This window comes from Peromyscus californicus, unplaced genomic scaffold (assembly GCF_007827085.1).
Source record: "Peromyscus californicus insignis strain IS unplaced genomic scaffold, ASM782708v3 Scaffold_4__1_contigs__length_199733344, whole genome shotgun sequence".
Lineage (NCBI taxonomy): Eukaryota > Metazoa > Chordata > Mammalia > Rodentia > Cricetidae > Peromyscus > Peromyscus californicus.
This window is the reverse complement of record NW_026294562.1, coordinates 15,232,359-15,256,749: the sequence shown is the minus strand read 5'-3', so window position 1 is coordinate 15,256,749 and position 24,391 is coordinate 15,232,359. Positions and strand designations below refer to the sequence as shown.

The 24,391-nt window shown below is 39.5% G+C and overlaps 1 protein-coding gene across 7 annotated transcripts in view; it reads right to left on the bottom strand.

Annotated features, from left to right (window-relative positions):
- Window positions 1-24,391, bottom strand: part of Nt5c2 (5'-nucleotidase, cytosolic II) — a 148,501-nt gene that overhangs the window by 44,927 nt on the left and 79,183 nt on the right. For 3 of the 7 annotated variants that reach the window (XM_052760649.1, XM_052760651.1, XM_052760655.1), the window contains one exon: window positions 17,388-17,507. In XM_052760649.1, coding sequence (XP_052616609.1) covers window positions 17,388-17,507 — 120 coding nt within the window. Of the gene's footprint in view, window positions 1-3,792; window positions 3,822-7,504; window positions 7,524-11,821; window positions 11,911-17,387; window positions 17,508-21,352; window positions 21,469-24,391 lie in introns of those variants that run through there. The other 4 variants (XM_052760650.1, XM_052760654.1, XM_052760653.1 and 1 more) reach the window with 4 other exon arrangements.

Genomic DNA, 24,391 nt, shown 5'->3' with positions numbered 1-24,391 from the left:
GTCAGTCTACTGACTGTGGTGTTAGGCCTGGAAAGCTAGCTAGTCAAACATTCTGTCACTTAGTTACACCCCTGATACACACATATCCCTATAAGTATTTTTAACTTTAGCTATTCCAATGTGTGTGCAATGACATTTCACTGTGGTTTCAACCCACAGTTCTCTGATTAGTAAGCATTTTTCAAGTGCTTATTTGGCATTTCTTGCTTTTTTCCCCCCCACTCAAGTGGTTTTTTTCCATTTTTAAGACGCATTGTTTGTCTTAAATGTAGTAGGAATTTTTCATTTCTTTTGGATATAGGTTTATGAGAACACACAAAATTATCAGATACAAATATGAGAATATTTTCTCAGTCTGTGGCTCTCCTTTTTGTTTTCTTAGTGATATCTTTCAAAAAGCAAGTTTGCTTGTTTTGATGAAGCCAAATTTATTTATTTAGTGTTTTATATGTTTTAACTAAAAAAATCTTTCCTTATTCAAGGTGACAAACATGTAGCTGGATCTATAACCCATTTTCCATTATTTTTATTTTTCTATGTGTGTGTAGTTTGTTTAAAAAGTAACAATTAAGGCTGAGGATGTGGCTCAGTTGGTGGAGCGCTTACCCAGCATGCATGGGACCCTGGGTTTGACCCCCAGCACTGCATGAACTGGGTACAGTGGTTGCATGACTGTCATCCCAGCACCTGGGAGGTGGAAGCAGGAGAGTCGGAAGTTAAGGTTATCCCCGCTACCTAACAAGTTTGAAGCCAACCTGAAATACATGGGACTATGAAAACAACAAACAAAACAGGAACTACCCAAACCAAACAAACTAGCATCTCACTAAAATCCCTGGTCTCGCTGCTCAAAATCATACCTCCACATAGGGTCTATCAATTTCCTATTTGATCCTGTGATCTTTGCATCTGTCCTTATACTAATATCAAATTGTCTCAACAACCATGGGTTTACACAAGCGCAAACATTCATCCCGCAATGGGACACAATATGTGAGCATCAGTAAGTTTACACAAACATAGATGGCATAGGCCAATCACTCCACGTGGCCTCAATGTAATCAAGAGGGGCAGTAAACATAAAGCTGCTAATAAACTAATATAGCCTTACTTTTTTATAGAAAACTCATAGTGTGTGTGTTGTAGCTGGATGGGGGGGGGGGCACCAGCTCACAAATAATGACACAGGGACTTAAAATTTTAATTAGGAAAGCTCAGGCTCAACTTAGGCTTGTTCCACTAGCTCTTAAAACTTAAAATAACCCATATTTTTATTAATCTAAGTTATACCACATGGCCTTTACCTTTCTCCCATTCTGTGTGTCCAACTCATCCCACATCTCCACAGCGTCTAGATTCATCTCTTCTTACTCTCTTTCTACCCGAAGTCCCGCTATACTCCCTGGCTAGCTATTGACCGCTCAGCTCTTTATCACACCAATTACAGCAATACATCTTCACACAGTGGACAAATACCCCACAACAGTGTATTTAAGTGTGCACTCAACCCTGCATGTGCCCGTGGACACATGAAGGCCAGAAGACAACTCTGGGTGTAACCATTTTTTTCTTCTTCTTTTCAAGAGAAGGTCTCTCAACTACTCAGGAACTCTCCGATACTGGCAGGCTGGCTGGCCAGTGAGCCCTCCAGACCCACTTGTCTCTGCTCTCAGGACTGGGATTACAAACAAGCACTGCTGCTAGCTACTGTTTTTGGTTTTTGTTTTTTCTTCCCATGGGTTCTGAAGACCAAACTCTGTTCCTCTACTTCTCCAGCCCAAACATTTTTATCAGCAGAAAGAATACACTCTAAAATAATTTGTTAAGTATAATGTAATAAATTCATAAAGTACTAACATGATTATTTATAATAAGTATTATAAACTGTACATAATTATATGGGCTTTACTTTATATGGCTGGCAGCAGAATTGATTTGTTTACTCCAGCATACCATGAAAACAGAAACAATGCATGTGCATTGACCTTATGTCACCAGGAAACAGGAAGTTTTCACCTCCATTATAATCTTATGGGGTCACTAACAGATACATGATCTGTTTCTATGAAGCATCATTTTGTGGCACATAAAGTATTTCACAGATTTCACAGAGTAACAAACTGCTGAATATTAATGATAGAAACAGTTGACTATAAGGATTCTAACCAAGTCAGGCTGGTACACACAATCCCAACACTTGAAAAGTAGAGGCCAGAGGACTGTGAGTTCAAGGCTAGCCTCAGGTATAAAATGAGTTACAGTTCAGCCTGGGCTACATGAAACCTTATTTAAAAAAACAAAAACATCCCAAAGCACAAAATTTATCCACTTATTTCTAAAAACAGCAACAACTATTAAAGCTAATTGATTTTATTGACAAAACCCACATTCGTTAAAGTGATTGTCCCATCAGCCAAGAGAGACAAACCAACAGGACCTCATTCCCCTTTATGGTGTTCTTCTGTGCTGAATCAGCTTTAACTTTCTCTAACTACGTATCTCTAACGTCCGTTTACCAGACAGGAAAATAAACCATAATCACCTGCCCAGATTTTAACTCCATCTAGAAATACAGTTCATCCTAAATCTACAAGTAAGTTTTCTAAATAACTGTATATACAGGACTGGCAACTCGGCCAACATCTGTGATAATCCCCATTATAAAAATGCTTCTGCAATCTATAACAGCACTGGAAGTAAAGAAACATGAAAGTCTAAAAAAACAGTCCTTTTTTCTAACTTTCTTTTTCTTTTTTTTAAAGGGGACTGATTCTTTTAAAAAAAATTTATTTATTTATTATGTATACAGAAGAGGGTACCAGATCCCATTACAGATGGTTGTGGGCCACCATGTGATTGCTGGGGATTGAACTCAGGTCCTCTGGAAGAGCAGTCAGTGCTCTTAACCTCTGAGCCCTCCCTCCAGCCCCCTTTTTTCTAACTTTCACATTTGAAAGAAAATCCTCAAATTCAAGTGATGTCCTAAAACATCAAAACATAATACAGAATTATTTAGACCTGGTTCTTCTCTTTATTCAGTAATGAATTCCAGAGAGAGAGAGAATAGTGGTAGAAAGCAGATCAATTAATTTTACTTTGCCCATAATAAATACTGATTCACTTTAAACAAACCATGAGTACATGACCCTAGAACCACTTCAAAATTCCATACAACACCACAAAAGAACTAGCATCGACTAGCTCCCAGGAAAGGCTAGAAATGAAACAACCAACAGTACCTGGTAACTAACTTGTCACTCATTATAAAGGTAAGAAAAGGAGAATCAATAACTCAAGACTGAAACATCTGAGAAAATAATACAAAAATGAAAATTAACACAGTATTTTATATTACAAATCAAAGAAGAATAGGGATTTGATTACATCTGAAGTTATTTTTGCCTCCACTGTCCAGAAACAGAATCAGAAGCTGCTTTTCAATCTTTCATCCCATTTTCTAAAGGTACAATTTATTTTTAAATGCCTTTAAATTTTTAAACTTCACTCAATTCTTTGTAGGCCACTACTTGCTTCTAATCTTTATAAACATTCTAACAAAAACAAAAGTGAGTTCTATAGGAAGAAAAGCAGGGTACTTAATACTGTCTTTCAAAACAGCCTAGTATCTTTACAATAGATTATATATTAACACACTATAAGCTTTGGCTGAATTTTGCTTAATCTGCCCCCACCTCCAAACTCAGCCTCACAGCACTGCTTACTAATCTTAATTTATTCAGATAACAATTCTTCACAGAGAAAACTCAGAGAAAGTAGAGTAAGCACACTTACCCTTCCTTAGACATTCTCAAAGACTACTTCCTCTGGATAAGAATACAGGATCAACAAACAAGCTCCACTGATCTCTTGAGAACTGTAGCTTATTTGTTAAAGCTGAGAACACAGGCCCTGAGAGGCCCAACCAATCCAGGCACAAAGCCACTAGGCTGTATCTCAGGGACCAATATCCTCAGCTTTAAAACTTAAAACCTACCAAGAGGTTGGGGGTAGAGGCCAGGAAAAATGACTACTAGCCTGGAATGTTTAACACTGGCCAGTTAAAGAAGACGACAACCCAAATGCAAGGTTCTGTAAGAGGCAGGAATCGTTACTGGCAAACACAGAAAAAGCAAATTTACCCCCTAAAGAGGCCCTTCAACAGTACACAAACAATGTGAGTTTCACATAATGGAGCAGCCCTAGCTGGTCAAAATCATTCCCATTCACTCAGAACAGGAAAAGATCAGATAAATAATTTAGTTTTAATGAACAGTTCAACTACTTTCCCCTTAGAAAACAAACCATGTAAGCTACAAGAAGGAAGTAATTATGTGCCAGACCATATTACAGGGGAAATTAAGGTATTTCCATACCAACCTCCCCCCGCACCTCTGATTTTATTAACTGTTTTTAGGAAATACCTGTGTTCAAAAATATATCATTTACCCAAAATATTCAGCTTATATGAAAACATACTTATAATTTTTTATATACAGGACAAATTCAGAACATTGCAAAAGTTGATGACAAATCTCAGATCAAGCTAAGATTTGAAAGAAAAAAATATTTGCAACCTTCCTGCCTCCAGACAAATATAATACATAGGGTTTATGCAACAGGGGAAGAAATAAGTAAATCAGAGCTCGGTCTAGTGGCTGAAGCCTATAATCTCAATTACTTAGGAAGCTGAGGTGAAGGATCCAAAGTTCAAAGCCTGCTTGGGACACAGAGTGAGTTCAAGGTCAGTCTGGACAACTTAGTGAAACTTTGTCTGTAAATAAAAACATAAAAACAGGGTTAGGTGGAGGTGGAGGTTTCTCTGTCCTGCCAGCAAATCCCACATACCCAGCAGTGATTATTTTAAAAGCCTCTGCGGGACTGGGTGGGACAGAAAAGCCTCCGATTACAGTTAAGGACAGGCATGGTGGCACACACCTTCCGTGCCAGCACTCAAGAGACAGAAACAGGCAGACCTCTGGGAATTCCGGGCCAGCAAGGGCTACAGGGCGGTGAGAACTTGTCTCAAAAAAAAAAAAGAAAGAAAGAAAGAAAGTAGGAGAGTAATTGCCTATGCGTGAGAAGCCATGTTCAATCCCTAATAAAAAAGAAAGAGAAACAACAAGAAGAAGAAGAAAGAAAAGAAAAGAAACAAAAGACAAAGAGGAACACTGGGATGGAAAGTAAATCCTTGAATTTAAATTAAACATGAAGACTACATGTTCTGGGCTGGGAAGCTGGCTTGGCTGATAGAGTGCTTGCCTAGCACACAATGCCCTGGGTTCACTTGCCAGCACTGCATATATAACTAGCCATGTTGGTGTAGGTTACAATCCAGCATCCAAGAAATGGGGACAGGATACAAGAGTTCATACACCTTGGCTACATGACCCTATCTCAAAAAAGACAAAAACAGCCAGTGAGATGACTCAGTGGCTAAAACTGCTTGCCATGCAAGCCTGATGCCTGAGCTCAATTCCTGGACCCAGATATAGTTGGAAGGAGAGAAGTGACTCTATAGTTATCCTCTGACTTCCACATGCACACTGTGGCACACTTGAGTATACATACACATACACACACACACACACACACACACACACACACACACACACACACACTTTAAAAAAATAGCATGAAAATGTAAGGCATAGTATAAACATAGCACTTGGGGGGCTGAGGCCAGACTACGGCTAGTTTGGAGCCAACCTGGGCTACAGAGTGAGAACCTATCAGGGTCTTCTTTTGTTTTATTTTGTTTGAAGCAAGGTCTCACATAATTTCAGTTAGCTTTGAACTCACTATGTAGGTGAGGGTGTACTTGAACTCTGCCTCTATTCCCAAGTACCAAGATTAAAGGTATGTGCTTCCACATCAAGTGAGAACCTATCTTTGCAAAAAACAAACAAACAAAAAACATGTAAAGATAACCAACTAACCTCATAAGGAAAATAAAAACTGGAAACCACGAGACACATACACTAGGATGGCTATTCTAATCAAAAGACAATAGCAACTGTGTAAGGATGCAGAGAAACTGAAATGCTCACATACAGAAGCTAGCACTGTAAAATGATACATTAGCATGGACTTACCAATAACTTAAGCACAGTTACCATATAACCAAGCAAGTTATATTCCTAGATACATGACCAAAACAAATGTCCATACAAACTTTACACAAATGTTCATAACACCACATTTTAATTTTAGGTGTCTATTGCTGTAATAAAACATCCCCGAAAGCAACTTGGGGAGGAAAGCATTTACTTGGCGTCCCAATTACAGTCTCATCACTGAAGGAAGTCAGAACAGGAACCTAGAGGTAGGAACTGCTGTGGAATAATCCTTTACACTGTGAAAATGTGTTGCTCTCATTGTTAATAAAAAGCTGATTGGCCAGTAGCCAGGCAGGAAATATAGGTGGGACACCCAAACTAAGGACTGAGAAGCAAGAGGGGCAGAGTTGAGAGTCGCCAGCAGATGCAGAGAGAAGTAAGATGGGTACCAAGCCACCCAGGAAAGCATAGATAAGAAATATGGGTTAATTTAAGAGTTAGCTAGTAACAGGCCTAAGCTATGGGCCAAGCATTTATAATTAATAATAAGACTCTCTTGTGGTTATTTGGGAAGTGGCTGCCCACACAGGAAAACTGTGCCTACAAGGAATTGAAGCAGAGGCCATGGGGGAAGGCTGCTTACTGGTTGTTCAGTTTGCTTTATTATACATCCCAGAACCAACTGCCGAGGAACATCATAGCCCCAGCAGGGACAAGCCCTTCCATAGACATCATCAATTAAGGTTGACTCTTCTCAGATGACTCCAGATTGTGTGAAGATGACAAAAAACGGAACAACAACAAAAGCAAACAAAAGCAAACGAGCAAAGAACTAACCAACACATAGTGCTATTTACAAAAGCCCTCAAAGGAAAACCACCCAAATGCTGAACAACAGATGAATGAAAAAATATAATACAATGTATCTACACAATGGAATATTATTAAGCCAATAAAATAAGTACTGACATGGATAAACTTTAAAAACATTCTGCTTGCTGGGCATGGTGCTACACACATTTTGAAGGCAGAAGCACAAAGACTGCCACAAGTCCAAGGCTAGTCTCATCCACATAGTGTGAGAACCCTGTCTCAACACACACACACACACACACACACACACACACACACACACACACACGTAATATGTTTTTTCAAGATTTAATCTTATCTGTATGAGTGCTTCCTGAATATATGTATGTGTACTATGTAAGTGCCTGGTGCCCACAGAGGTCAGAAAGAGGGTGCTGGATCCCCTGGAACTAAAGCTATAGATGGTTGTGAGCCATCATATAGGTGTTAAGAAGGTGAACCCAGGTCCTCTGCAGGAACAAGTGATCTTACCTGATGAGTCATCTCTCCAACTCCATAAAAACTTTTTCAAAATATTTTTTGTAATGCTAAGTGAAAGAAGCCCAACATAAAAGTCCACATAACATATGACTTACATTTGTACAAAATATCCAGAGTAAGTTAAAGTCTATGGAGACGGAAGGTGTATTTGTGTTTGCCAAGGGCTGTAGGGAAGACAGAATGAAGAGTTCATCTTATTAAATAACAGGTTCCTTCTGGGGGTGATAAAAATGTTCTAGAAATAGACAGTGGTAAGGGTTGTGCAATCTTTTGACTGTACCAATCCCACTGAGCTGTATACTATGCGAGAGTAAATTTTATATCAAGCCCCCCAAAATCAATTTAATTAAGAACATCCGTTCACCAAAAGCCTACTAATAAAAAGCAAACAGAAACTGGGAAATAATATATGACTTGCTACAACAGAAACTAAACTTGAAACATGGGGGTTTGTTTGTTTATTACAGTACAACCCTGGGTGACCTGGAACTACTATGTAAATCAACCTGGTCTCAGACAGACAGCCACCTTCCTCTGCCTCCTGAGTGCTGGGATTAAAAGTATGTGTTACCATATGCAACTTTTTAAAAACACTATGAAAGTCAGTGAAAGAAAGAGATCAAAAAAAGCAGAGACTATATAATTATGTTTATATGAAATGTCTAGAATAGCTATTTTTTTTTCCTCTGAGACAGGGTTTCTCTGTGTAACAGCTCTGGCTGTCCTGAAACTTGCTCTGTAGACCAGGCTGGCCTCGAACTCACAGAGATCTACTTGCCACTGTCTTCCGAGTGCTGGGATTAAAGACGTGTGCCACCACCTCCTGGCTAGAATAGCTAATTCTATAGAGACAGTATATATAGAAAGTAAGGGGTGGCCAGGAACTGAGGATAATAAAACTAAAGAACTGTCTAACTTGATAATAAACTAAGAACCACTAAATACTAACTCAATTTTATATGAGTAGACAGCAATAATTTTTTTTTTCAGGATAGGGTTTCTCTGTTTAGCCTTGGCTGTCCTGGAATTCCCTCTATAGACGAGACTAGTGTCAAACTCACAGAGACCCTCCTGCCTCTGCCTCCTGAGTGCTTGGGATTAAAGGTATGCACCACCACTGCCCAGCTGACCTCAACAAAATTTAAACTGTACAGAAAGGTGCATTTTACCTTATCACAGCAATCTTCCACAAACAACTGAAAAAGGTAACACACAACTGGCAATGATCTACAAATCCGTATGAGAAAAATCACACACAACTGGGAACACTTCGGGAAGTCACAAAAAGAGAATCTCTAAACAGCCAGTTAACATTTGAAGAGTTGTTCAACCTAATGATTCACCAGGAAAATACAAATTAAAACCAGAATGTTGCATTACATATATACCATAATAACTTTTAAATTGAGTATACACTTCAAAAGATTAATATTAAAGCAGTTGGGAAGCTCTCAGATAGTGTTAAGTCAATCTGTCAAGAAAAGTAACTGCTTGGTACAACTAACTTGCATGTTATCAAGAACAACTTGATATACAATGGATGTATTATTGTCACTGGTTTTTGTTAACTCTTTTTGTTTTGAGATAACTGCAGATTCAATGCACTAGCAAGAAACAACAGAAAGGCCAGGCAGTGGTGGTACGTGCTTTTAATCCCAGCACTCGGGAGGTAGAGACAGGTGGAGCTCAGTGAGTTACAGGCTAAAGTGTTTGAAGTACAAATGTGAAGACCCCAGAAACCAATAAATGCCTAGTGGGTGTGGCAGCCTGCCTATGATTCCAGCTTCCAAAGGCAGAGACAGGAATCCCCAGAGAGACAGACAAGCCACATCTCCAAGCTCTAGGCTTGACTGAGAGACCCTGTCTCAGCGAATAAGGTAGAAAAAGTTATTCAAATTCCCTTGAGGTCAAAAGAAAGCATTATAAACATTTCTAAGTCTTCCAGTACTAACGTGCTAAGACAGGTACTAAGAACTATTTTATGAATGCCAACAAATTCATTTTTATTCCTTACATTTGTAATTAATTTGAGAAGAAATTATTATTCAATAGATTTAAATAAAGACTGACAAGGCTTTGGAGATTTAAATTCAATTTAAGCAATAATTTCAGGGCACTGGAAAGAGAGCTCAGTGGTTAAGAGTATAAATCACTCTTGCAGAGGACACAAGTGTGGTTCCCAGAACCTATGAAGAATAATAGCTCAATCACCTGTGTGTACATACACACACACACACACACACACACACACACACTCAATCTTAAAGGAAAATTAGAAGGCCAGCCATGGTGGTGCACACCTTTAATCACAGCACTGGAGACAGAGGCTGGAATTTCAGTGAGTTTGAGGCTAGGTCTACATAGGAAGTTCTAAGACAACTAGGGTTATATAGTGAGACCCTATCTCCAAAATAATATTAGATAATTAGATAATTTAGATAAATATGTGAAATGTCTCTAAATATTTTTAAAGACAAAGAATTTCAATTTTTTTTCTTTTGAGACAAAAGCTCATTTCTGGAGTTTAGGTTGGCCTAGAATTCACAATATAGCCAAGGCTAGCCTCAAACTCCTGGCAATTCTTCCTGCTTTAGACTCTTGAATGCTTGGATTACAGATGCAAACCATCACACCAGGCTGCACTATTTTTTTTAAAGTGAGCCAAATGACTGCTTAACTACAAATTCACAAGTTCAATTAGCAAATTTCACTTCAACATAATTTAAAGAACAAAACAAAACACTAAACTCGTATCTATGTTCACAAAGAAAGAGTCAATTCCCTATACTGAAAAAACTTTGCTTTATTATAATTATCAGAGCTTCAAAATGGTAAATCCAAATACCTGATTTCAGCATCATAGGCAGAGTCAACATGAAGAGTTGATGAAAAAACAAATGGTTCCATTCTGGATTTGATGACTATAAATTCTGAGCTGTACTCAACACTATTAGCATCTAGATGTTAGACAAACTAAGAAATGCCTTTCTGGTGCGCTTCTCTCAGGTCACTAGGAAATCCAAGCATCTTTGATAATCTTCTGACTACAGCATAACATATTCCAATGAAGGGTTTGGCCAGATGATTATCCTCCAGTCAGAAACTGAGCATCATAACAAGGAAATGAAGACAGAACAACAGTCACACATCCTGAAGTAGAGTTTCCTAATGACACATCATCATCATTTCTATGCTGATATGCAGAACACTACCACAAAGCACACAATAGTAATAATGATGATGATGAAGCAAGGCAGCATGCTGGGCATTTACTTAACCAAGAGCATTTAGCTTCTGCAGATAGAGATACAGCTCAGTAGATAAGAACAATTGCTGAGCTAACATAGAGACCTAATTTCACATCCCTAGTACCCACATAAAAAGCCAGGCATGGGGCCGGGCGGTGGTGGCGCACGCCTTTAATCCCAGCACTCGGGAGGCAGAGCCAGGCGGATCTCTGTGAGTTCGAGGCCAGCCTGGGCTACCAAGTGAGTTCCAGGAAAGGCACAAAGCTACACAGAGAAACCCTGTCTCGAAAAACCAAAAAAAAAAAAAAACAAAAAACAAAAAACAAAAAAGCCAGGCATGGCTGTGCGCACCTGCAACCTCAGCACTGAGGGAGGGAGACAGGAGGATCACTGGGGCTGGTTCTAGGTTCAGTGAGAGGGCCTGACTCAAAAGAGTAAAAACAGAATGGTAAAACACACACCATCATCCTCTAGCCTCCATCCATACACCATACACACTCGCATATACACATGAGAATATTTAGTTTCTTCTAAAAGAAAAATTTCCAATATTACATACAATATACAGTTTTTGAGAATCATTATAATAGACTGCCCACTTAAGCCAATGGCAAAAATCAACTCAAATAAATATCTTTAATAGAGTTTCAGAAACAATACAAATTGACTTAACTAAAAACAAAACAAACAACTCTCTAGTGCTAGACATACAGCTCAGGTGGCAGAGGACTTGTATAGCATGCAAAGTCTAGGTTTGAGCCCCAGCACTACACAAAACTGGGCATGGGGGCACAGACTTGTAATTTCAGCACTTAAGAGTAGAGACAGGAGGATCAGGAAGCTCACTGTTATTTCAGCTACACAGCAGGTTTGGAGCCAGCTTAGGATACATAGACCCTGCTCAAAAACAAACACACAAAGAAAGAAAGAGAGGGGAAGGGAAAGGAGGGGAGGGGAGGAGGGAGGGAAGGAGAAGAAGAGTAAAACTAAATGGTTTCCATTTGTTGTGTGGCAATATCCTCCAAGATACACTTCTATGTGGGAAGGAAGCTTGGTAAAGTACAGGATGTTCTAAAGATAGGTAAACAAGTCAATCCCAAAGGGAAGCTAGTTAGGCTCAGGGAGTAGATAACTCAAAAGCTTCAGGAAGTCCCTGAAACTTACCACCAAGCATATATAAGCAGTAAGGACTGGTGAGAGGCACTTTCAGACGAGTGAAGCTGCCTACAACAGGTTCAGACAGGCTGAGGCACCTGAAAGAAGCAGACAAACTCAACTGCCTAAAACACTCTCAGACCAGCCAAGCAATAGAGGCTCGGACCACCTCAGCAGTCTCACAAAGACATTCTCCATCCTTCCAAGCTGCCTATGCACTATACGGTGAGCTCCAGATTCCCAGTTTTCAAGAGCCATTACCCATGTTGGGGTGGGCTTCTGGGAGAGAACTGTCTGGGTCACTCCTGTAGGAACCCCAATAAAACCCACTGGCTCACCATGTTGGACTTTGGAGGTTCCCTACATGAGGTGGAGATGTTTGTTGATCTCTCCCCAGGAATAGTGTCACACACCACTATCACATGTTTTTGTTTTTTTAAATGTTTCGTTATTTGAGAAGGTCTCATGTAGCCTATGCTGGCCTCAAACTGACCTAGGCAAAACTAACCTTGAACCCCTAATCTTCCTGCCTCAGACCCCCAAATGCCATGTGTGACACCATGCTGAGCCAATTTAATTTTGGGGGTGTGGGGTTGGGGGAAGATTTGAAACAAGGTCTCATGTCTCAAACTTTTCATCAACAAAGAAAACATTGTTTGAAAGATTAGCTCAAGATATCTATTTTACAACATGGTAACAATAGTTAATAATAAAATATTGTATACTCAAAAATAGTTGAAAAATCTTTTTTGCTTTTTCATTTTTTTCTTTTGGGTTGGGTGATGTTATTTGAGACAGGGTCTCATGTAGCCCAGATTAGCCTTGAACTCATTATGTAGCCAAAATTGACCTTTAACTTTCGACTCTCTTTTCTTAGCCTCTACCCACTGCTAGCTTACTGAGAAACTTTAAGTGTTTTCACCACAAAATAGTTAATTAATGGTGTGTGCATGCATGCACATGTGCACATGCGCATCCATAAAAATGTATGTTCACCTGTGTAGACGTGTGTACACAGCTACAGGCATGTGTGCATGGATAACGGCTGGAGGTTCACTTCAGATGGTATCCTCAGGTATCATCCACTACAGTTTTTGAGACAGAGTCTCATCAACCTAAAGCTCACCAAGTAGGCTAGACTGGCTAGCCAGAGGGTTCTAGGAATCCACCTGTATTCACCTCCCCAGCGCTGGGATTACAAATGTGAGCCACAAGGCCGGGGTTTTGTTTTTGTTTCTTAACTTTTATTTTATGTGCATTGGTGTTTTGCTTGTGTATGTCTGTGTGAAGGTGTCAGGTTCCCTAGAACTGGAGTTACAGACAGAGGTGAAGCCATGTGGGTGCTGGAATTGAACTCAGGTCCTCTGGAAGAGCAGCCAGTGCTCTCAACTGCTGAGCCATCTCTCAGCCCAAGGCCTTGTTTTTTTTTTCTACATGGGTTCTGAAAAATCAACTCAAGTCCTTATGTCTGCAAGGCAAACATCTCACCAAATGGGCTATCTCCTCAGCCCTAAGTTAATGTACATTAGTTTTATTTAGCTAGTCTATATACCTACTTTAAAATATGATGTTTGAAATAATATACATAATTTTTTATTTAGCTAGTCTATATACCTACTTTAAAATATGATGTTTGAAATAATATATATAATTTTTTATTTAGCTAGTCTACATAACTACTTTAAAATATGATGTTTGAAATAATATACATAATTTTTGCCAATTTTAGAAACAGATACATAATTCTTTAAAAGCAAATACTTGCAAGAGTACAAAAACTCAGTTTTTTTTTATTAGGACAGAGTGATATGGCTCAGTATTTAAGAGTCCTGGGTTTGAGCTCCAGCAGAGTATTTACCTAGCATACAGGATCACATCACATTACACTACTACAGCACCACCCAAAAACCAACACAACAGACAAAGTTTGAAAATGGATTAAACTAGGCTTTCTGGAATACACCTATAACACCAGCAATCACAAGTACAAGGCAGGAAGGTTAAGGTTATGAACTCATTCCCAGTATGACCCATAGAGTGAGACCTAGTTTGAAAAAAAAAAATTATAACCCTTGAGAGATGCTTGTATTATTATTTCCATTGTTTTATATCACTCCTACCTGATGAAAAATGTAGGGTGTGGAACTTGTCTAAATTATTACAGGAAATACCATTCTAAATGAGTCAGAAATGTATCTGAGCTATGGCATACTGAGTGCAATTAGGATGCTTACCAGATGATGTTTGCCAGAAATGTTAATGTTTCTCTCTCTTCACAGTGTAAGTTTAGCCCTGTCTCCCTTACTGAGAACACTGCATCTAAATGTATCCTCTAGAGGAGTGGCTCTCTGGGGTCATGACCCCTTTAGGGGGTCGCATATCCAATAACTCTACACATCAGATATTTACATTACAATTCATATCAGTAGCAAAATTATAGTTATAAAGTAGCAATGATAATAATTTTATGGTTGGGGAAACCACATGAGGAACTGTATTAAAGGGTCACAACATTGGGAAGGTTGACAATCACTGCTCTAGAGCCTCAAGACTAACCAATTAATTGAACATAAATACATATAGAGAACACCTGCAGGGGCTATAGAAGTTGCTCAGTGGTTAAGAACAATGGCTGTTCTTCTAGAGGTCCTGAGTTCAATTCCCAGCAACCACATAGTGGTTCACAACCATCTGTAAGAGGATCTGATGCCCTCTTCTAGTATGGATGAAAACAAAGTACTCATATACATAAAATAAATAAATAAATATTTTTTAAAAAAAGAGAACACCTGCATTCATTAGAGTATTTGTGCTACACTTTACTTCCCTCAAGATGGGGTCTCATGAAGCCTAAGATGGCCTCGAACTTGCTATATAGCTGAGGAAAACGTTGAACTTACTCTCCTGTCTTTGCCTCAGAGTATTGTGCCACCATGCCATTTGTGCTGTGCTAGGGATCAACCCAGGACTCTGTGCTGCTAGGCAAACACTCTGTCAACTAAGCTATACCCATAGCCCCATGTTTTCTTTACACATATAAATATGCCGTTTTTAAAGCCCAAGAGATGGCTCACTGGATAAAAATGCTTGCTGCGAGAGTCTTAATAACCCGAGTTCAATCTCTGGAAACCACAGTAGAAAGTTATCTTGTTACCACCATACATGAAAACCCACACTCACACATGCATATCACATACACTCAACAATAATAAACATTTAAAAGTTTTAAGGGGCTGGAGAGATGGCCCAGTGGTTAGAAGCACTGACTGTTCTTCCAGAGGACCTGGGTTCAATTCCCAGCAGTCACATGGTGTAGCATGAATCTTAAAGAGTCTTATTAATAAAATCAAACCTGAGGCCAGTTATTGGGGTCAACGCTGGAAGATCAGAGAAGCAGAACAAGCCCACAGCCACCTCACCTTGCCAATTCCTCAGCTGATTCTGTTTCCTGAGACTGGAAGCTTCTGAGTCCTTATCCAAATGGATCTCAGCTGAACTGCTTCTCGAAAGCCTGAATGCTTAACCAGCTCTAGTTCCTGGTCCTCACGCCTTATATACCTTTCTGCTTTCTGCCATCACTTCCTGGGATTAAAGGCTCACTTTCTGGGATTAAAGGCTTGTGTCACCATGCCTGGCTGTTTCCAGTGTGGGCTTGAACTCACAGAGATCCAGACGGATTTCTGCCTCTGGAATGCTAGGATTAAAGGCATGAGTGCCACCATTTTCTAGCCTCTGTATCTAGTGGCTGTTCTGTTCTCTGACCCCAGATAAGTTTATTAGGGTGCACAATATTTTGGGGAACACAAAACCACCACAACATGGCCACTCACAACTGTCTGTAACTCCAGTTCCAGGGGATCTGACACCTTCACACCAATGCACATAAAATAAAGTTTTAAAAAATATTTTAAAAAATAAAATTAAATAAACATTTAAAAGTTTTAAAATTCTGTGCTATACTTGAATTCCTATAGCATATACCAACACACCACACAGAAAGGAAAGTCATCAATACCTACTATGTAATTTGGAGACTTGATAGGAACCAGAAATTTTTTTCACTTTTCTAGGGCTTAAGGAATAATAGTCTGATACCCATAAATGCTACATAGTGATCTACCATTAGTAAAATGTCATCAGCTTACATTAAAAACCAACTACTAACCAGGCTACATGTCCATTCCTTAATTCTATTCTTTTCTATGTAGAAAGGCAAGGTCTGAACTATATAACATTCTTTAAATAAACACTACAAAATTGTTATTCTGTATTTTGTGTTTTTATCTTTATTTTAAGACAAGAACTCGGGGTTGGGGATTTAGCTCAGTGGTAGAGTGCTTGCCTAACAAGCACAAGGCCCTGGGTTCGGTCCTCAGCTCAAAAAAAAAGACAAGGACTCATGTAGCCCAGGCTGGCCTTGAACTCATGATCCTCCTGTTTCTACCTCCCAAGTGCTGAGATTACAAGTGTGCACTACCACACCAGGGTTAAGTAAACACAATTTTAAATTCTGCTTAAAAATTATAGCTAGGGGCTAGAGAGTTAAGAGCGCAACAGTTAAGAGCTCTGTCTGCTCTTACAGAGGACCTGGGTTCAATTCCTAGACCCACAACTGTCTCTAATTCCAGTTCCAGAGGATCCAACACCCTTACACAGGTATGCATACAGGCAAAACACCTGCTCATAAAAAAATAAATAAATAAATGTTTGAAAGATTTTTAATTTTAAATTTATAATTTTAGATTTATAATTTTAAAAGATTATAATCAGTTTATGGTAAATAGCAGTTAAGAATTTTTGTTAAAGAATTTAAATTCTATTATATTCTATTAAAATTTCAGTTAAGAATTTCATCCTCAGAGGGTAATAGCACTTGCTATGAAAGTCTGGTGACCTGAGTTCAATCCCAGAAGCCATATAAAGATGGGAGGAAAGAGAGAACAGATGTCACAGAGTTGTCCTCTAACTTCTACATGTGCACTGTGGCATGGCCACATGCATGCGTGAGCACGTGTATACACACACACACACACACAAACACATCATCATAAATAAGTTTAAAAAATAATGTCAATCTTAGGAAGGCACGATGGTATGTGCCTATTGTCCTGGCTACTTGGAAGGCTGAGAATGGAGGAACACTTGAGCCTGTGTATTCAAGGTCAGCCTGGGCATTACAGCAAGACCCCATCTTTTAAAAAATAGAGAAACCTAGATAGAGTGGGGTATAGCTATAATCATAGCACCTGGCAAGCTGAGGCAGGAGGATTGACAAGAGTTCAATGCCAGCCTGGGCTACGTGAGACTACCAAAAAAAAAGCGGAAAAGAAATTTCAATCCAATTAACTAGGTGCAATTTTCTAGCAGACAGACTTTGTTCAGGATTTTTACCAGTAGCTATAAACAGCAGATGGTGTACTCTAGGTAAAAACTTGAATGTTACTAGCTTTGAACCACTGGCTATATACTCTGTGGTAAATTACTTAACATCTCTGTATATGAATTCCATCACCTGAAGCCTAAGAGTAGAAAGTATAGACTTCCTAGAGGTGTTCTGAGGATGAAGCTATCTTACCGGTGATAGGCTTCCCGACGATACTTTTTCAAGGCATGTTTATCCATGTTAGCAGGAACATCTGCTGCATTCTGTAATCGATCACTCCAGGAGGTTGTCATTTTATTTGAATGATGAATTCTAGAAGAGAAAATCAACAATTTAGTTTGATATTGGCACTGGTATACTAACATGCCATTTAAAAAATATTTTTTAAAAACTGTAGCTGTACACCTTTTGCCAGGTGGTGGTGGTATACACCTTTAATCCTAGCACTCAGGAGGCAGAGACAGGAGGATTTCTGTGAGTTTAAGGCCAGACTGGTCTATAGAGAGAGTTCCAGGATAGCCAGGGCTACACAGAGAAACTCTGTATCAAAAAAGAATAAAAAAAGTACAATTTTCATCACATTAGAAAAAACACACATCAGGAACAGAGTAGAGAGCTGTGTATCTTTGCATTAAGTACTTTGACAACTAGGCTATTCTTAGATTTCACTTTCTTGAAGTTTTCACTTGTTCATTATTTACTGTTTTGTTTTTACTACTGCTAGAGATCAAACCCAAAGCACACAACAAAGCATGTATTCTAAAACTGATTACACTCTTATTAAAACACCAGTGTTTGTGAAAACGTCTAGAATATAGCATCCTAATGTTTCCTTCATTAGTCAGTACAGCTGTGTTATCTCCCACTCAGAGAGCAGGCCAATAAACATCCCTTAACGGAGGGAAGACTTGGGGTTTGCATGAAATTCACCACTCCTCAAGATTATATACGAGATTATGTAAGGGGTGAGCTTCTTCAAAGAGTGGCACAGATTTTTGTTGAGTAGTCCATACTGTACATAGAACTTTCCAATAGTATAGCTGCCTGAGAGTCTCTCATGAGACCAGACAGATCACAGGTCCTAGGAGAGAACATACTATTATTCTGCTAAATGAACATTGTGCCAAGCCAACACATAGTGACTTATTGCTATTATTATCAGATTAGTGCATCTCTCAACCTTCATCAGAGAAACAACTTCTTTCAGTAGCTGGACATTAACATAGACCCAAAATGTGCCAAAGTAGAAATAAGAGACTGCAAAGTGCTCAGCCCTATATGAGACATCTGTGTCACAATTCTCCTCCCAAGGCTCAGGAAAGAGGGGGTGGAAACACTGTTAAGAATCAGAGCCAGTGGATAATAAGTCATATTTTCTGAACACAGCAAGACAGCTACACATATGGACTCAAAGAGGTTATGACAGAATACCCAAGCTTAAGCCAGATGTAATCCCAACATGGAGGAAGGAAATGGGTATGAAGTTCCATCTGATAACTTCTGGAAACGGGAGAGTCACTTTTATATAAAAGAGTGGTCTTATAGCTGGTCAGTGCTGGCACGCGCCTTTAATCCCAGCATTTGGGAGGCAGAGGCAGGTAGATCTCTATAAGGCCAGTCTGATCTACAAAGCCAGTTCCAGGACTGCTGTGGGATGTCTTTCTGTATGCTTAAATATATGTTGCTCCCATTGGCTAGTAAATAAAGCTGCATTGGCCTATGACAAGGAGGCAGGTGGGAAATCCAAGCAAAGATATGGAGAGAAGAAAGAGTAGTAGGGAGAGACGCCTAGCCAACACCCAAGAAGCAGCAAGATGCCACATGGCAAAACACAGATTAATAGAAATGGGTTAATTTAAGATGAAAGAGCTGGCTAGCAAGAAGCCTGCCATAGGCCTCTTCTGACATGGGACAGGAAAAAAATCAAATTAATTAAGGGACTATTCTATTCCTACTAGCCTCAATCTTTGATTCTATTCTGATTCTTTAAACTTTTCTTAAAGTATGAATTTTATATCAAAATTTACAAGATTTATATATATATAAAACTTCGTTAAGATATTAATAGTCATATAGAGTACTAACTAATTCTAGAAAAAAGGCTTCAATTAGCTGCCTATACATGTCTTTGTGTTCAAGTCTCTTATCAGTTTTCTGCAGGAAATCACGGCCACGCCTAACATCAACTGAAGTCTCCAGGAAGAAGATGGGGCCCCACAACAAGAATAATTCCATATGGACAATAATAATACCACTAAGCTGACAAACATCATCTACAGATCAGCTTTGGACTACAAAGTGTTCAGAGCAATTTTGAGAGGGCTAGCTGAGATGATCCAGTTTCAAAGACTACTTGAATAAGGACTTGAGATAAGCCCTGAACTTTGGCATTATGCTCAACAACAAAGGATATAGTTACCTTTCCTAGAATTTGACAATTAACCCAAAACTTTTCTTTTCAGAATAAAGATACCTTCGCCTGTAATGGGTAGCCATTCCAGCTTTGATCTGGAAGTTCCAACCCCCATTGAGACTTCAGCAACTGTCACGCCTACAAGGCGGGGCAAAGGGAGGCACCTGGAGACCTGAGATCTGGATGGGCAGCGCACTCACTCGGTTCCGGGACCTTGGACGGTGAAGGTGGGCCAAGCAGAGCTCCAGAGAAGACCGCTGGACTGCGATACACCTTCCCCAGACCCCGCGACCTACCTATCCCTTAACTTGTAAGTTACGCCATTAAATAAATCTCCTTTTAACTACGTGGAGTAGCCTTAATAATTTCACCAATATCTGGTGCTCACGTGGGGCAAATTCCAAAGGCCTGGGTGGCTCCCACCCTCAGCCTCCTCCCTGGCTAGCGGGTACCTAAACCTGCCTACAAAGTTCCATATAACCAGGGAACGCCTACACAGTTCCATTCCCGAAAAAGGGAGCAGCTAGTCCGGTCTCAGTTCCCTAGCTTAGCCCCGAGACCAGCGAAAGAGGCACTCCCCCGCTTCCTGAGTGCCGGCGCCGGCTCCGGCTCCCGCCATCTTGACTCCAGCGAGCTGCAGTCAGCCAAGATCACCAGCAGGCCCTGCTTTGGAGCTGTACCAACGCCACCTGCTGGCTGAAAAGTGCTACTACACCCTCGAAAACCACGAAAGGTAAGCATATTGTTTCAAGTAAAAGTACTTGATAATTTTACACCCTAAAATTGACTAACAAATTTTGAGTAATTCTTGTAATATGGCTGACAACATTACCTCACAAGAATTTGAAAACCTTTTTGCCTGTATGATGAATGACATCTTCCTGGAAATATACGACCTTCCTAAGTTATATCTGGCCTGTACCATTTTGGCATTCATCGTAATAATTCACACAGTGTTCAAACACTGGTTTAATAACAAGAACAAAGATGAGTCATTATTGGGACTGATACAGGATTTAAAAAATAGCAATGAAGGCTTACAGAAAAAGATTCTTTCTCTGGAATCTGCTAACCAGGATTTACAGGCTTTAAAAGATAGCAATGAAAACTTACAGAAAAAGATTCTCTCTCTGGAATCTGCTAGCCAGGATTTACAGGCTTTCAAAAATAACAATGAAGGCTTACAGAAAAAGATTCTCTCTCTGGGATCTGCTTTAAGAGATAGCAATGAAAGCGTACAGAAAAATATTCTTTCACTGAAATCTGCTGATCAGGATTTACAAAACAGGTTTGTACCAAAAATTGATCTTATTGATAATAAATGTGAATATTTAATGGACAGAACACTAACTCTCCAGACACTATATAAGGAAGAAAGATTATCATTAATTGATAAGATAAGGTCCATGGAATCATGTGTTTCTGAGGAACATAAAAACTTCTATGATTCCATGAGAAATCTGGAGTCCCTTGCCAGAGAGGAGGTTCACTCCCTAGAACAGACCCTAGGTGCTCGTTTGCAAGCCTTAGAAGAAACTCTCAGTAAACATGACAAGGGACCTAATAAGCAGAAGGGCAAGACCACAGAGGTTGTAACATCTCCAAATGGCTCTCACACAACGGCTTATCCTGTTATCATCCATGAGAAGCCAGCGGATGACACACACCCCGAGCCATATACTACATATACATTACAACCAATTTCAACAAGGGACTTTAAAAATATAAAGGAAGCAGTAGTTACCTATGGGATACACTCCACATACGTAAGACAGATGTTAAACTCGTGGTCTACCTCACATAGAATCATCCCAGATGACTGGCATCAGTTAATTTCAGCTGTTCTAGAATATAGCCAGCAGCTACAGTGGAAAAGCTGGTTGAGAGAAGAGGCAAAAAATTTAGAACAACAAGGTAAAATCAGAGGTTTTGTGATCTCCCAAGATCAAATACTTGGTGAGGGATGTTTCCCTGACAGGAATGTACAAGCCACTTATGATGAGCATACAATATCCCTATGCCGTACAGCAGCTCTAAATGCTTAGGAAAAAATTCCAGAACCTGGAAAACCAACTGAGGTATACACAAAGATATTTCAGGGACCTCATGAACCCTTCACCGATTTTTTACAAAGGCTGAACACAGCTATAACAAAAGCTGTATCAGATAAAGAATTAAGAAAAGTATTAACTGAGTCCTTGGCATTCGACAATGCTAATGCAGAATGCAGAAGAATACTTACACCATTAAAGATCAGATCAGCTCCTTTGGAAGAATGGATTCAGTATACTAATGGTGTTGAGTCTCGTAACTACAGTAATGAGGCTTGGATAGGAGAGACAAATCCCAGAGGTGAAAGAAGGCCCCGTGTTACCAAATGTTTTAAATGTGGTACACCAGGTCATGTAAGTAAAAACTGTACGTGGGGTACTCCTAGAAGTAATACTCCTTTTAGGAATAGCCTAAACAGGAGACCCTAACCACCTCCCGGATTGTGTAGAAGGTGTGGCAAAGGCCGACATTGGACCAGTGAGTGCAGATCAAAAATAGATATACGAGGCAACCCTTTACTGGCGGGAAACGCCTCAGGGGGCCTCTTGCAGGCCCCCAAATCAAATGTAGTACGAACATTCCCAGCCACTGTGGAAGAAATTCCTCTCCAGGACAACTGAATAAACCAATGCCTAATGTAAAAACCGATAATGCAATGGATGATAAAACAGCTCTGACAGGTGGATCACAGTTTACAAAGAACACTATAAAACAAATATTTTGGCAGACTTCCGTAAATGAACAAAGACCAAAGTTTAGAATTCGAATCAATGGCCTGGTTCTGGAGGGCCTGGTAGACACAGGTGCAGATGTGACTATAATTACACCAAAATCATGGCATCCGAATTGGCCTCTTCAAGAGGTAGATGTCCAACTTTTAGGGATTGGCACCCTATCTCAGATAAAACAGAGTTTGAGATGGGTTGAAAGCATAGGGCCAGAAGGACAGAGAGGAAGGCTGAAGCCATATGTAGCAAATGTAGCAGTAAATCTTTGGGGCCGAGATCTGTTACAACAGTGGAATACCCAGATTAAAATTCCTACACTTTTAGAAAAGGAATACAGACCAATGCATGTTTCTAGGAACAATATCATGACATGCTATAAAAATCAGTCACCAACCATTCAGGCTGTTCACAAACAGAGCACGACTGCTGTTGAGCTCTCAGAAGTACCAACTGCCTTACCTTTAAAATGGCTAACTAATAAACCTGTCTGGGTTGGACAATGGCCTTTGACAAAAGAGAAGCTACAAGCTTTAGAACAGCTGGTTCAAGAGCAGTTAAATGCTCAACACATTGAAGAATCTACCAGCCCTTGGAATTCTCCTGTATTTGTTATTAAAAAAAAAAAAGTCTGGTAATTGGAGAATGCTGACAGATCTGAGAGCTATTAATAAAGTAATTCAGCCAATGGGCTCCCTACAGACTGGGATGCCCTTGCCCTCTCTGCTACCTAAAGAATGGCCTATAATAGTTATTGACTTAAAAGACTGTTTCTTTACCATACCCTTACAAGAAAATGATAGAGAAAAATTTGCCTTCACAGTACCTAATTATAACAATTCTCAGCCAGTCAAGAGATATCAATGGAAGGTCCTCCCACAGGGAATGTTAAACAGCCCTACTTTGTGCCAATACTTTGTGCAGAAACCATTGGAGATAATTCGTGTAAAGTTTCCACAATCTATAACTTATCACTATATGGATGATATCCTATTAGCTGATCCAAAATTAGATACATTAGAAAGCATGTTTGAAAAAAGTTTTGCCTCGCTGGGGACTGCAAATTGCTCCTGAAAAAATACAAAGAGGAGATTCTATTAATTACTTAGGATATAAGATAGAGCTACAAAAAATTAGACCCCAAAAGGTACAACTAAGGAGAGATCGATTGAAGACTCTTAATGATTTTCAAAAGTTATTAGGAAGCATTTCAAACTTACTGGGTATCATGGGAATACCCAAAGATGGACTACAAAATTTGGCTAATACTCTAGAATGGGACAAAGAATTAAATAGTCCAAGAGAATTATCAGCCGAAGCTGAGAAGGAATTGGCTCTAGTAGAAAAGACAATTCGAGAAGCACATGTGGATCGTGTGGATCCAGAACTTAAATGCATTCTTGTCATATTCCCCTCCAGACATTCCCCAACAGGTATTTTGATGCAGAGGGAAGATATTATATTGGAATGGATATTCCTACCACGTAAACCAAATAAGAAATTAAAGACTTACATAGAAAAGATCTCTGATTTGATCCAAAAAGGTAAACTAAGACTTCGCAAGTTGACAGGAATGGACCTAGCAGAAATTGTAGTACCTTTAACTAATGAAGAAATTTCATCACTATGGAAAGATAATGAATACTGGCAGAGAGCCTGCAGTAACTTTTTGGGAGAGATTAACAACCACTATCCCAAAAGCAAGAGAATAGAATTCATAAAGAAGACCGAATGGGTCCTTCCTCACATTGTACGACAAAAGCCAATTTCTGGAGTCCTCACATTCTATACTGATGCAAATAAATCAGGGAAAGCAGGATATAAATCAGGAGACTTAAGTAAAGTGGTACAAAGTCCATACAGCTCTGTACAAAAGGCAGAACTGTATGCCATTCTTATGGTACTGATGGACTTCACAGAACCCCTCAATATAGTCAATGACTCTCAATATGCAGAGAGAGTTGTTCTACATATTGAAACTGCTGAATTTATTCCTGATAATACAG